We start from the raw sequence: 15632 nt of genomic DNA, 5'->3' as shown, positions 1-15632 counted from the left end.
TGGTTTGTGACATGAACATCGAGCGTAACCTGCTGCGTTGACCGACTTTCGAAGAAATAAATTCGACTGAATGAGCTTTCAAATACCGGTATCCACAAGATGATAGGTAGATACTATCTTGATCTCCAATGAATTCAACGAGTCAAAAACTTCCTATATCAATAACAATCAAAATACTAGTTATCGTGGCTGATCCTATTCAAATGCGTATGGCAGTATTGCTACGAGTCGAAACAGAAAAAGTACTCAATGCGTGAATCGCAAACCCATCTCACTAAATGACCGTATCGTAGACGTACATTCGTACAAGCTTTACCAAAAGAGAAAGTTCACTCCGCAAAGGAAATAAGAGACCACGAAACACCACATATAAAACTAGATTTCGACTCCGGTAGCTAGCCAGTAATGTTGAAAGAAGGCTAGTGACAGGACATACGAAACTTATTTTATTAAATCGTACGTGGTGCGTAGTGGTGGTGACCCGGGTCCGCTAGATAGAAGATTGTAATTTTACAACTCTGCATAATACATCTAGCACTAGCAGAATCCGTCAGTATATGTCTCCAGTCCTTGTTGTGCTCAACGTGCATTTTGATATTTGTTCACTAACACATCGTCGGATATAATTGGCGAAAGGTAACTTTGCAGTTTTCGTGCAGAAAACGATACGCAGAACGCAATCATGCCGGTTCCACAACATTCAATGATTCCGTGAGTAAAGAGAATCATCGAGCCGCAAAATGCAGGCTTGGATACTAGAGCAAGAATTCCTCCAAGGATTGCCTAGTTTATCTATCGGTTTGGCTGATTGAATTATTACCCACTCATTCAGAGGATCGTGCTTATACAGTCGATAGCTTATCTTGCACTGATGGTAACAGTATGCGATTCTAATGGGTTCGCTTACGTCAGTACTCTGCGTAGCTGCAATGTGAGTGGTCGAATTTTACAAAGAGGCGCGTATCTCGAGATCGATTTGCTAGGACGCTGCTCAGCAGTTTGTGCTTCATTGGCTATTTTGCTGCAGATATCACATCTAGATATGCTTACCGTAGCATTAAGAACGTTGCGTATCGCGGCATTGTTTATAGTGATATTTCTACTGGCTCCGATTCCATCAGGCAGCGCCGGGTGCGGTGTCAACTTCGACAAAATGAGAGCGAGACGCATCGAAGCAATTCGTGGTCAAATACTTAGCAAGCTGGGTCTAACGCAATTACCAAGGGATGAAATACCGCCGGGTCAAGTACCGCCCGAAGTTGAGGCTATGTACAATAGAACTCGTGATTTCGTTGAAGAGCAAGCCCGCATGAAACGGGAAGAGTGTGAGGAACACGATGTGGATTATTACGCGCAAGAAGTCGTCACTGTGTTTTCGAAATACCGCGGACCAGAACAAGGTGACGGTAAGCTTACAGTGAAGTAATTGTTAAATGTCTTCCTTCTGTAGTAGAGTTGTGAGTTTTCAAATACTACATGGATAATTCGTGCGGCAGTTTACGTATCACGTGAGGTACTGCACGCACCAATGCACCATAATAGCTCATCGCATAAGCAGGCTGCGTCCGCTGTCAAATCACAACCAGACAGTGCGGCTGCATTAGCCTGTTGGGGTTCTGCAGATAACGAACTAAAATTGGCATATCGATCCTTGACATCAACCGTCAAGTTTCGTATGAAACTGACCGCAAACACCGGATACACCGGGTCAGTTTTCTCATGGCGGCGTCACGGGCTGTTGTAAAATGTCAAATTGAGCATCGCAGTTCAATTGCTAGAACAACGTTTGACAGTTGATGGCAAAACGCTTGATCCAAAGTCACGAGGCCAGTTGTGGAAGATCATCATGTCAAACGATAAACCATTGTGCAAATGTACATCCATCATTCGGACTTTGGTGTCTAGATTAAAATATACGTCAAGTATTCACCCATCGTGTCTGCTCTCAAACTAGGTCGTTATGACGTCAGTACAAGGACTATTATATGCGTGTGTGGTCCAAACCGGTAGCACAGCGCTTCCAGATGGTTGAGCACCGGGAAGCAATATCGTAGTTTATCAGAGCGTATCAGAACTGAGAAAGACGGGAAAAACAAGAAAGTCCTTTGTTGCCATAAGAAAAAGCAGCCATTTCGCTTCGTTTTGAAGTTACCCGTTATTCCGCAAACCGCACACGTTGCAACTGTTTTATGTTCATCATCCACGAATTGATGTGATACGGTCTGCTCGCCTGTAAATCATTTGAGGTTATTCATATGCTATTCTCGTTAGCACATAATGATCAGATGATCACGTTCTACAAAGTAGATTAACAGAAACTAAGGACACAGCTTACATTTTAATGACGCTGAACTTACAATCTCATTACGGAAGTCCTGCCGATTTCTTGGCGATTGTTGATATACAATGTTCTTTCCAATTTCCTACTAGTTTCTGACGATTACCCCTGATGTATGTCAGTCGAAAATATTCGGGTTTACTTCGATATGAATCTATTATCCGTGATAGCAATGGCATTGTGCGAGAAATATCATATATTTAATGTAATTAATGCGATAATGTACTTGCGAAGCATATACTGTTGTGGAACCTTCGCACTCTCGGTTTGGCGTGCAAATTAGCAACAGTACATTGCAAGTGTACAAAAATACTGTTCAAACTAGTCTAATTGAGTTCCGTAATGCTGAATTTGTGTTTGGAGTGCGTCTGTGGTCATACAGCGCATCTAGATAGGCACCAACGCTTGTACGGAAGACCAGGGACTATTATACAAATATAATTCGTAAGGAATGTATTTCGTAGGTCAGAAATTTGTTAAATTACGTTACCATAATCACGAACATCCATAAAACTATCGAGATCTTACAGCTCGATAAACTTAGCGTAGTAACGAGTCCTTTCAGCTCTTTATAACTTGAACCCACCGAAAATCACCAGTCGTGAGTGTGTAGTAATCCCGACGTAATCGAATGAAAGTTCAATTATTTTCCGCTAACTGCGCGGATGTAACTAGCAAATAGAATTTCATCCCAAATTGGGGCAATTTCACTGGCGGAACAAAGGGCCGATTTCCCCGAGGCACATTTCGGAATCAATTACGGCGTTTCGCCGCGACTGTGGTTTGGAGCCGCGTATGTTCGCCATGGAACACGAAGCGGATCGTGTAACTAATGTACTCGCAAGCTCGTGTTGCACGGTATAACTACGTTTATTCCTAGCCGTACTGACATTTCAATCAACACTCTTGCAACTTGAGATCCACTCAGATGTATCACTGTCAGCCACTGCCGGTTGTAATATTTCGGAAGGGCAGTGATCGACAATCGTAATAATAGTTGTCATCGTTTTCTCTAGTTCACGAATACAAGGAGAGAAAACGCTTCCTGAAAATTTCCGAGTATTTCGATTTTGACCTGGTGTCCGCCAAGCTCCGCGATCAAACGATTACCAGCGCTACGCTGCGTTTTTATCAAATTCCAAACCCGGGCTCCACGAGAGGAGTTCACCAGCAGGTATGTGACAAATTGATTCATACCATTAATTTCATGAATCGAGTATATTAGCTACTATGATTCCAGTAGAGATATTTTCGAGTAACGCTACTGGTACTTGAAGAGCTTCTTGGGGGTACAGAACTTCTGTATCCAATTGAATAGTACTGGTACGGAAATTATACGCCCGTGTCCACTAGAGGTTATAGTTTCGAACTTTCGATACCATTTCCCACCGCGAAAGCCTTGAAACCTCGATTGCCGTATCACAGCATACAAAAAAAATGTGCAAGACTATATACGCGAGTTAGTGGTGATGAAATTTCTGTGAAGTCTTGATCAATTCATAGCCTTGTCACAAAGTGCAACGAGACAGTCATGACCTAAAATACCAAACTCACTTTATTGTGATGTAGACTTTCATTAGTTGCTTTGTGTGGCGTGAATGTTACATATTATATTTATATTATATTTACAATGAATTAGATTATGGTACTGGTAGTTCGCTTTAATCCGTCTGATTATACGACCGGAGTTATCTGTTTGTCTGCTTAGAAAGCATGGGAATTCTTTGGATATATGGGAATGTTTCAGGTAGATTTGCACCAGCTGACGCTGCCTGGCAAAGAAGGCCACTCACCCGGTCGACATTTTATAAGCATGCGTTCGATGGATACTCTCGATAGCGGATGGAAATCGTTTGACGTTACAAATACCGTCAGAGAGTGGATTCGTTATCCCCGTGAGTATATTACGTTTATTTTGTGATCGGAGTGACGCTACTATCACTGGCTACACGTTTAAGCTCTTAGCGAATTAGATCTTTACAAGTTCCAATAGCGCTGTACGAACTGCGATCTCATTGATGAGTAATTCCGAACGGAAGAATCGTAGCAATGTTTGCTCACGATGATCACTCAAAAAGTGAGTCTCGCGCTGAGTAACGATCGTTACAGGTGTATGAAAACAGCGCGAAGCGTGGGACTTTTTGACCTTAGAACGCGCTCGCGTGACTCAATTAATCCCGAAATATTGTAGCAATAGGCAGGCTGTTACACTTTGAAATGCATTGGTGTGCAGTTGTGCTCACGCGGCTTTAGGAATACAACTGAAGCTTGTACAGCGTGAAATTTCCGCTGTCGCTTCATGAATTGACTTGCACACTATACAAGCTCTGTATGATGTGGCGTTTCGCGACTTACCGGTTTACCGCATGTTATTTTGCGGCTTCGCCTGTGAGAACAAGCTTCAAGTGCTGAAAGGAAATGCATTCAAATCTGAATTTCCTTCCGGGTGAACTTATTTTGCAATGTCCTACGACGCGGTGACGCACCCATTAATGTTGCCCTAATAAGACGTTGCCGGTAACTCGACACCTGCCGTCCGGCCTAAATGTGTTTCCACGATCACTTGAACAAAAATAGATGGGCCGTTTTTTTAACGGAAGCCCACCAATTTCTTGAAGAGAGGATATCCTGTGGTCACACAGACGCCTGCAATTCATCATTCAAAGAATGTTTATACGTTTTAATCGCAATGCGATCGAAAAATATTGCCTCAAAAGTTGACAGGTCTAGATTTGGTCTCAATTGATTTAACTTCCGTAGCCCTTTGTTCGAATTTGTTTATTCCATTGTAGCATATCCCTATACTCAAATTTTGGTATTGCAATGGTGTTCTGTTAAATCTCGAATAGTTTCACACACCCAAGAATTTGCCTTAACAGAGGCCTACGTGTGCATCGCGTGTTGGTTGAAGTTGTCATTTCGCCACTAAGACGGACTGATCCGGGCTCAGCATCACGCCCGTGTTTCTGCCAAAACAAATTCCCGGTTTTCTCACACGAGTTACTCTCGTGTAGGCTCAGTTTTATCGAATCCATGCATCGTAATGTCGCCTCATTGAATTTTCCTTGTCGATATTGTTGGGATTACAAATAGTTTTCGCCTCGTTTGATGCGGAGTGTTTCCAGGCCACGACTTCGTTTATGCTCGAGTAGCTATTGTGTTACGCGGTCACTTGATACTTAGGATCCTATATGTCTTGAGTTTGTCGACAAGATTGGGACGTTATCCAGTGATTGATGATAGAGGAAGCGAAGACAGCCGGATGAACGCATTCGAATCTGAATACTGTTTGGTTTGCTACGGGGCTATTCGTATATGAACCGGATCGCGTCGGTTTTCTCGCCACCATTGTACGAGGCAACACGCGTCATGGGCTCACGAGCCTGGTCGGGTGCTTTATGTATTACGTTGTTAATTACTGTCAACATGACGATGTGCTATGTACATATGACACCTATCGTGAATGACGACCGTCCCCGCCTTTCTCTTAAAGTCTATCCATTTTCGAAAGTTTCTAAATCTTTCACCGGTAGTCATTTTATGCTGATCCATAAGTTCAAAATGTGATGTTCTATTTCAACACTTTCAATCACTGGTTGTCGCTGAAAGCGATTGCTGGCCGGCACATTTTATTTCAGTTAAGTTTATTACTAACTTCATCATTTCAAATCACCCCGCGTTTGTGAATAAATGAAGTGACAGGAAGTGGTCGAAACTACTTCAAATAGCCTACATCTAGACATTTATAACCTAACCCACAACACGTAAATATGATGCACATTGCACACTGAATGTATGTCACGGAGTGTAGCAGCCCACAGCGTGTAAATAAGATGCATATACTGTGCAGATGTACTATACATTGAATGAATGTGATATAATACAGCAACCAATGATGGTGCTAGTAGGCTAGATGATGTCAATATGTTAATTTTGGACCGGTAAAATCGAGCGCAGACTGTATCGTATTCATATGCAGTTACGCTTTTAAAGTTTGTATATTTAGGAAAGTCAGAATGTTTTTTTTTCTCAATATTTAGTTCTCTGATAGTGGTTGCCACTGATAACGATTGTGGGCATCCTACCGTTACTGTCTTATTCCTCAATGTACAGGAAAAATAGGCATCGCTTCAATGAGATGAGCCCGCCCGCTAGCTTCTCTAAAAACTGGCTGATTGTCATCAGCTTATTATTCCTTTTTCCCTATCCGGACTTTGATACATCTCCCAAAATAGGGCAACCGTGTACATTTCTCGCAATTCCCTTGCCACCGGCGAATTAATATCTCGACAGGAACCTATGCCTCATCCGGTGTGTCACACTCGCGAGTTTTTGTGCCGCGTGACGGGCACTGTATTCTTTTTGCGCGATCAAACGCGACCGTCGTGTTGATACTGTATATCTCCTCCGATGGCTTCCCCACATAATTTGTCAAAGTATCAACAACATAACGAGAAACTGCGTCCACACCCGTGAAAACCGTTGATGGTTATTGTTAGCACATAAATACCGGTATGCCCCGGGTATATTGTGCAAGACGTCAACAACATTTATATCCCCGTGGGTGAATACGTAATCTCCTTTCTTTGATCCTGTAAGTATCACACGCCACATTTTGTAGGACGGAGAAGTTGTATTAGCGGCTTGTGCCATTCTGGGGCAGACTTTGAAAATAGCCGAACGTAGGATTTCTCGAGGAAAATATGATGCGTAGCTACTAGCTAGTCATCATGATACCAGCATCAGTAATAATTTCATCAATTGAAATCACCGCAAGATTGCGATATAGTGAAAAGATGGGAAGGAGGCTGAAGGACCCACCTTGGCATGCAACAGTGGTTGCAAACCTGGCGAAGCCTAAGCTAATCTCCAAGCCTTCGGGGAACCTCGCATTTTAGCCGACTCGCAAACACATGGGCCTACCACATTACTATAAAACACTGGTTGGAAAAAATGAACTGTGTATCAAGACCAGCGTTAAAAGAGCAAAACCATTTAAACATAATTTATTCGCACGACAAAATATGATGATGAATGTTTACCGCAAATCGGTGTTACTATCAGTCTGGTGTGTGTCTTGATCTCCGCTGAATCTATGAAACTGGCCTATGGAAATGGCTCTGCGAGCCCCGATTTAGAACCAATGGTCCGGAAGATGTAAATCAAGGGCATGTATGTGTGTCGTCGCTTGCCTTTTATATTGTATGCTGTGCTTTTCTTTCAATGTGCATGTGCAATTGTCCATGCATCTTGGGTACTTCGCTTAGGCCAAGGTGGATGTCTTATTTCAAAGACTACTCCAAGTCGTTTCGACACTTTCCTATCTTTTCATTGTATCGCAGTTTTGTGGTGTTTTGAAATGATGACAATATTAATAGAACTGATTGATTGTGTAGTGTGTACTGCACGTACTCGGGACTTGCACTTACACTATACATGCACGTAGAATGGAAAGCGACAGAAGCGAAGGCAACGATTTATATAATCATAAATGAAACTATATTGTGTTGTATACTATACTGCATTGTATAACTTTCTGTTTGTACTGTACTACGCACAATACTATTAAGACCTCTTCCTTTGTCATAGATACGAACCTCGGGCTTGAACTGACAGTCCCTTGTCCGGAGGACGAGCAGCATCGATCGCAGAGGCGTCGCTCGTCCACTCGCGGCGTCCGGGAAAGACTAGGGATATTATTTGCTGGCAGTGGTGAGTTCTGCGTGTGTTGAAAACATGCTATACATGTACCTGGTGTGTTAATATTAGGGTTAGCATATTTTAGACCCCGGAAAGTAGGACACTTTGTACAAAGCAAAAAAGTCACATTACTGGACTAGAAAACTAAGTTTTTACTAGAGATCATGTTGTGTTGACCTAAAAAAGGTTATAATTCCGACTCGACTCCCGTCACAGCTGTGACGTTGACTAAAAAAATTCATGTTTCCAGTCCCTTCCCGAATGACCGGCTCAAACGTCCGCATTGCATATTTCGCGTCTTTTCTGGCGTTTTTAGTTCAGCCTGTCCACTACCATGGCTGTCAAAGCTATAAACCAGGACGGATTTCTATAAACGAGGGCATTTTCGATTTCCTGATGAAGGGTGACAAATCCTCCTGTAGGAGGACATATGGTAACCCTAGTTAATGAGGAAGCACTTGCATGATGGTCTGTTAGTCAGTGATGAATATTTCATATTGAAATAAACCCGAAATTCTTCGGCTGACAGTCGTCAGGGGTGATCGTCAGCAACTAGCAGAGAACTGAAAAGAACATTGTATATCAACAGTGAGAACAATCGCAGTGAATGTAGTGAATATTTGAGAGTGACGCGATTGTCATGCTGTAGCCTGATGGAAATTTAGGTTAAACCATATGTAGTGGGGGTCTCCACAACAAAAATGCCAATAGGGCGGTACTGAGATTTGAGGCAGTATACCGTATACTTGACCACGTTACCCGAGAACTTTTCGATCTGCTGCACTGCATTGCGCAATGCGCATTGTACAAATGTACACACTGCTCTGGTTTTGCGTTTGTCAACATACGTGCTGCCACGGGCAAACTGGAACTACTAGATAATTCTGGTTGGCTAATTAGATTAATTAGAGCGAAATGCCGGTGGCGGTATACACTAGTTCTAATCTAATTTGTAAAGTGTTTCTATACTCTCTGATTCGAAATCTAATTCAATTTCCAAGTTTTTTCGAATTATGTAATTCAAATTCAAATTCTAATCTAATCTGATTCTAATTCGACTGTTGATGTTGATATACAATGTTCTTTCCAATTCTCTTACTAGTTGCTGACGATTACACCTAACGACTGTCGGCTAAAAATATTCGGCTCTATTGCAATATGAATGTATTGAAGTTCTGTACCTCCGAGAAGCTCTTCGAATTATAATCTAATTTAGACAAAATGTGTTGCTTTTGTGTGGAGGAATAATTAGTTTTCCAACTCGGGGCACGGCTGTGATTATTACTTGATAGCGGCAATTATGTTGGGTAATTAATATCACATGGGATTCGTTTGAAATTCTGGATCTGTGGAAGTCTATTTTTCAATCGGAATCGATGAAGCTTGTCTATTAATTTTACGCAATTAAATCACTCCCACAGCAGTTTGAATCCAGCTCGAATGTAACTGTGGCTTGATTTCGGGAGCAGCGAAACAGTTGTCACGAAGTCACGCTAGTTCATGCGAGCGCATGTGCCTTGACTTTGTATCGAATTCGACGTATCGATTACGGCACGCCGAGAGAGTTATAACGCAATTCGTCATATCTGCGTCCGTGGTCCCCTACGTATTGAGTCGTTGAGGCGGCAATTCGATATTATCAACTTCCCAAAAGATGATAAAATGAGCAATAAGCTCTCGATGTAGATTGCCCGATGCGCGAGAACTACAGCATAAACCAAAACGTAATCGTGCTGTGTCGTTCATGCGCGTCAAAAATGACCCCGTCGAGTATGACGTATTGATACATGGTTATTGCTTTTACATAGGGTTACTAAGTTACCATATTTTGAGATGTGTAAAAGATGACACTTTTACAAATCACAAAAGTTATAGAATCAGTTGAGAAAACGGGTAACTTGGAAATTTCTACTGGAAATACTGTCGTGTTGACTAAATAAAGTTGATTTTTTTCCACTCGAAGTAGTTTTTTAGTCATCCTTGTAGTCACTGCCGTCGAAATCCAGATTTCGCGTCATTTATTTATGGCGTATTTGGGTTGTGCCTGTATAGTGTATACTATATGCAATCGCCCGACTTTCAAAGCTATAAAAGAGGACGAATTGCCAAAATATGGTTGACGGTTGGGCGTCCTCGGACGACATTTTCGATTTCTTGAAAAAGGAGGACAAATCGCGTAGGAGGGCATTTGATAACCCTATTTTACATAATCCAGCGACGAAATGGTGTCGTACGCCCGTTGTGATATCACAAAGTGAGACAAGCAGGGAAGAGCGTTTCCTGTACCTAATATGAATAACGACAATCTGGTCCAGGGGTGGCCAACCTTTTTGGCCAAAGGGCCACATTCCATTGCCGAACCATCGCGCGGGCCACTAGCCGCACGAAGCGCGAAATTTTTTCAAAGTTTATAGGTCAATATTATTGTTATAGTGAGTATATCAAGGGTCTGCTGTATATTGCTGGACTCAGTTTGCATGAACTTGACTATTCGGCGCCTGGACATATCGATATCAAAAGCTTCGGCCAACATGCGTCAATCATTTTATGCCTATATGTCTCATCGTCGACGATCTTTCTGCGAGCACATACGCAATGTCACATGTTAAACGACACTTTCTCTCGTAATTGCGATTATAATTAGACCTAATCTGGTGCATTGGGCGTTCTTTCATTTTCAGGAAGGGGTAACAATATTAAAAGCAAGATACCGAGTGACAAACATATTGCAGGAAGCGGGAAGAAAATTTTCACTTTAAATGAATCTACCGCAGAATATTCTGCATTATTGTAATGTACCAAGGTCTACCAAAATTTGACTGGCTTATATTGATCTGCCAATGCGTCGAAACTGATATTTTAGTCATCACATCCCCAGTGTCGCGGCCAGACTAATCAAATTTTTGGTTGGCCATGCAAGTTCACAATCTGGGCAATCCATTCTTGGTAGTATTACTAATTTCTAAAATTACCTCTTGGGCCACATGTGGCCCGCCGGCCACGGGTTGGCCGGCCCTGAATTCTAGTCACTATGTATAATATAGCCTACTATATAATAGTAGAGCTGGTCGGCAAAGAAATGCTTTTACATTTTCGAAGTTCTCAAGTTATGGCAACTTTGACCAGCACTGGTCTTAAATCTGTGGATTAGTACACATAATGTAAAATTGAATATATACATATTGAAAAAAAAGTGAATAACTTCGGCTGACACTCGTAACCAATATGAAGCCATACCGAACATATTCGGGTTTATTTCAATATTAATATCAATTGTTTGTTGAAGTTCTGCACCCCAAAGAGTCTCTTAATACACAAAATGATAATTGTTGTTTTATCGTCTACAGAGTCGACAGCGTCTGACGGCCGAGGCGACGGATGGGCCAACACTGGACCCGACACGCAAGCGATAGACAGAGACCTTTACCCACACTTAGTGATCATGACAAGGGAACAAGCCGCTCACGAAAACACCAGAAGTCGCAGGCGAGCCAAGCGATCATCCCTGTTAGACGCGGAGTACTGCTTCAAGACTAACCCATCAGAGCCGAATTGCTGTTTGCGAAAACTGTACATCGATTTCCGCCGCGACTTGAAGTGGAATTGGATTCACGCGCCCGCCGGATATTACGCTAACTTCTGCGCCGGAGCGTGCCCTTATTTATGGAGCATGGATTCGCAGCACGCCACGATTTTGAGCCTGTACAAAAGCATGAATCCGAAGGCTTCCTCGTCACCGTGTTGCGTACCCAAACAATTAGACCCGTTAACTATTATGTTCTTTAGAAACGGACGATTTCAAGTGAAACGGCTGAGCGATATGGTTCTACTCTCTTGCAAGTGCAGCTAGGTAATCGACACCGCAACGAAAAACTCATTCGTCTGTTGAACCGCGCATGGAAAACTCGCAGCATTACGTAATGCGTACTTCGGCGAACGCGCGTTCAGCGAGAGAGAGACGCGGCTCGCCTTATTTTACGCTACGCGTGCAAACCGTACGGTGCCTTGTACTACGACGCCAGCCTGATGATGCATAATTGTTGTGGTAGCGCATGACACAAAACCGTGATACTGTCAAGTTTGCAACGGAAATTGTAACGTTTTGAGCGCAGCTGTGACAATTCGAAATGGAGAATCACTTTATATGCCGGATCTTTTTCATATTGCCGTCGCCTAAAAGCCATCTCTTCACCACTTTATTTTTTATTACGTTTATATTTATTCACTTTTCTCACACCATTTGATCAGGTTGTTATTGCAAATGCAAGGCGAATATGCTTCATATTCACAAACACAACAGGCCGCCTATCATTCGTCCACCTTGATGGATTTGAAACTTGATGGTATCCGATTTTACTGCGATCGTTTCGAGTGCGCCATGACTGTTTGGGTAACACCAGTATGGTTCTATACCAATACCGAGAAAACCAATACCGAGAATGGACATCACCGAGAATGCCATTACCGAGAATGTACATCACCGAGAATTGACATTACCGAGGATGGTCATTACCGAGAATAGACACCACCGAGAATGGACATTACCGAGAATGGCCAATGTAAAGAATATAGCTTACTGGGACTAACGTTGTCGAGAAATTTATACCGGAGCATCGATACCGAATGTGGCAACGCCGTGATGCACTCACACGACCTGTGCATATGCATAACATGCCTGCATTGCATATATTGCATTCTCGGTAATGTCCATTCTCGGTGGTGTCCATTCTCGGTAATGTCCATTCTCTGTGGTGTCCATTCTCGGTAATGGTTTTCTCGGTATTGACCGGACACCCACCAGTATACAATGAACATAATTGGAGTCCCTGTAGCTATATATTTTCGAATCGTGACGCGCGCAAAGTTAGCATTTAGATAGCATCTGTTATTTTACGAAGTGGGAAAATTATGAATTTCTGTTTCCCCTTTGTCGTATCTTATGTTAGTTTACTCCAATTCCTGTAATATAGGAAGGCCGCCAAGTCCATGCTATCTCAAATATTCTTCCACTTTTCAACTAGGCAATTTGGCAGAAAAGCCCAGCCCATATTGCATTTCGAATGAAACCCACACGTGCTCGATAATAACATTAGCAGTTCTATTTTGTCTTCCGTGATGGTTGTAAATTGTGATGAGAGACAATCCGTTCTCTTAAAACAAAAGATTTACTGACTTGCTTCTTCAACTTATTGTTTTTCTCCATTGTGTTGAATAATTGCGCTAAAGGCCCTTTGCATTGCCTGTGTTTTTAGTTATTTTTAATTGATATATTTATTGTTTGTGCCGCTTCAATCCCAGTGACATCTCCTTTGGCGTTGCCTACATTCGCTGCTACGCGGCGGAACCTGACAGTAAAATCTTTTCACTATGGAATAGTGTGTTTATTCATTGAGCCAGGTAACCAGTTGAACCAATGAGATAGAGCAGAAATCAAATAGAAATCTACATAACTGAATGTAAAGACACATGCAATGCTATCAACGTTGATTCCAAAAGGCATTTATTAGCAATGTGACCGCGCAAGTTACATATGAATATTGAAAGGGTGTGACGCAAAAACTTGGGTCATGTTCATCGTACACCTTGTCCTATCAGCGTTACCATATCCGATTCCAATGAAAAAGAGTTATAGCCAGGATTTTCCAGTGAAGCCACTCTTGGAGGTAGAGAACTTCATTTCATCATCATTTTATGATTTTTTTTTTATCAAATCCATACACCACAAGATTGCGATATAATGAAAAGATAGGAGAGCTGCAAAACGACTTAAAGTAGTCTTTTGATCAGACACCCACCTTGGCCTATAGCATGTAAATAAGAGACGTGTAGGCTACGCTGTTATTTAAGAATGAAGAAGAACATAAAAGGGAGCTACAAAATTGAATGCTGCATGTTTCGGTGCGAGGTCGATATGTCAGATTAGGGTCCGGTAATCTTGAGGGCTGCCTAGTATTATGATTCAGTAGAAATTGCTAGTATTTTGATTTCAGTGTGGACCCGGACATGCTTGAGGAGTGTCTGATAGCCCAGCAAGATGCTGTTCCACACTATAATTATGTCCGGCATACTTTATAGAGCGATGCATTTAAATTTCTTGTATTCCGTTCTGATCATATGATATAGTTGTGGCGCGGTAATATTGCGGGCTGACTAGCAGGCCTAGTTATTCAGTAGAAATAGCTTGTTTACCGACTTCAATGTACGCACACTCTAAGGCTGTCTGATAGCGGGGGAGAGCGTAGTGGTAACGATAAGTGCCTACGAAGCTGGCGGACCCGACGCGATTCCCGACGGAGGTTCATCTGGGCTCCTCTTCCCCGCTGTCGACGTTCTTACGGCGACAAAAAAGCCCAGTAAAAGACCCGAAGAAAGAAGGCACTCACAATGAATGGAAAAACTAGTAGAAAGGTCTGCGACTTCAAATAGATCAACATCGAAAAGAACTGTGATCGGGCACTCTAGGCCGAGGTGGATGTTAGAGTAAAGGATCGCTACTGATGCGTGTCGTTCGACATCCTCCTATCTATTCGTAACATCGCATTGTGTCTTATCGCATTGTACATTGTGTGTAACTTGTTCAGATGAAAATTATAACCCAGCGATTATGATTATGATCCTGTTCCACACTTCAAGCCCGCTTGGTCTGGCATAATTATTAGAGCGATTCGTGTTTTTGTATTCCGTCCTGATCATATGGTAGGTATTTGTTCGTCGTATGTCATGGCATCGTTGTTATGTTGTCCCCAGTAAATATGATTTTCAAACATATATTGCATTGTTATGAGAATTTTTGGAGCCGTTTACTGATATTGATTTTAAAATGATATCAACCAAATTCAAAAGAAGGAATGCTTGTACTTGAAAGCGATAATATTTCACACGGTATATTACTCAACGAATCATAGCCGTTGTAACTTGTAAGGCAGGGGTGGGCAACATACGGCCCGCGGGCCGGATCCGGCCCGCGAAGGGATTTTGTCCGTCCCGCGGACAGTTTTTCGTCTTACATGATGGTGTGGCCCGCGGCCCAAGTTATCATCCGAGATTACCCACTACTTGCTTACATACGTCAAATGTTAGTGACTGTATGTCATTATACACATGTATGCGCACTTGCGCAGCGAGCGAGGGTGGAGCTTATGCGTAAATCCGTCGAAGCGAGAAGACTTGTTGCATTATCAGCATTTACGATGTATTCATCCCTAATGTCATTTGTGGTAATCATGATGGTGTTTGTCGACTAAAATGGTCATTTACACGAGGCCGATATTTCTTATTTTTGATTCCGTAACCGTCGACTTGTAGCACGGCACACTTCTAGGCTTCTGTAAGACACCGATTATGCCAGGAGTCGCCAACTCAAAACGGGTCGGGGGCCACTTTTAAATTTCGTGGAAGCCGCGGCCCGCAAGAATTCAATATCGAGATAAAATAGGCCACATAGCTGAAAAGTGAACAACCACGCTATCTAATGACTAAGGACTAGAGGTCGACCGATATTGATTTTTGCAGGCCGATACCGATACCGATTATCGGCACACTCACAAGGCCGATAACCGATATCATAGGCCGATATTAAAATGGAAGGAGCAGA

The 15632-nt window shown here is 42.4% G+C and overlaps 1 protein-coding gene across 2 annotated transcripts; it reads left to right on the top strand.

The window, feature by feature from the left end:
* The first annotated feature begins 387 nt into the window (after window positions 1–387).
* Window positions 388–13411, top strand: LOC145441946 (transforming growth factor beta-2 proprotein-like). 2 transcript variants are annotated; one of them, XM_080319900.1, is made up of 5 exons: window positions 388–1400; window positions 3355–3512; window positions 4086–4233; window positions 7928–8050; window positions 11386–13411. In XM_080319900.1, exons 1-5 carry the CDS (start codon window positions 872–874, stop codon window positions 11886–11888), a joined length of 1461 nt encoding a protein of 486 aa, XP_080176026.1. In that variant the 5' UTR covers window positions 388–871; the 3' UTR covers window positions 11889–13411. The 2 variants fall into 2 exon arrangements, with proteins under 2 accessions (XP_080176026.1, XP_080176025.1); XM_080319899.1 differs by having other exon boundaries at window positions 399–1406.
* Window positions 13412–15632: the final 2221 nt, after the last annotated feature.

This window comes from Botryllus schlosseri, chromosome 6, assembly GCF_051294905.1.
Source record: "Botryllus schlosseri isolate E-star chromosome 6, Bs_hap1, whole genome shotgun sequence".
Classification (NCBI taxonomy): Eukaryota; Metazoa; Chordata; class Ascidiacea; order Stolidobranchia; family Styelidae; genus Botryllus; species Botryllus schlosseri.
Note: the sequence above shows the minus strand (reverse complement) of the source record. Positions and strands in the feature narration are given on the sequence as shown.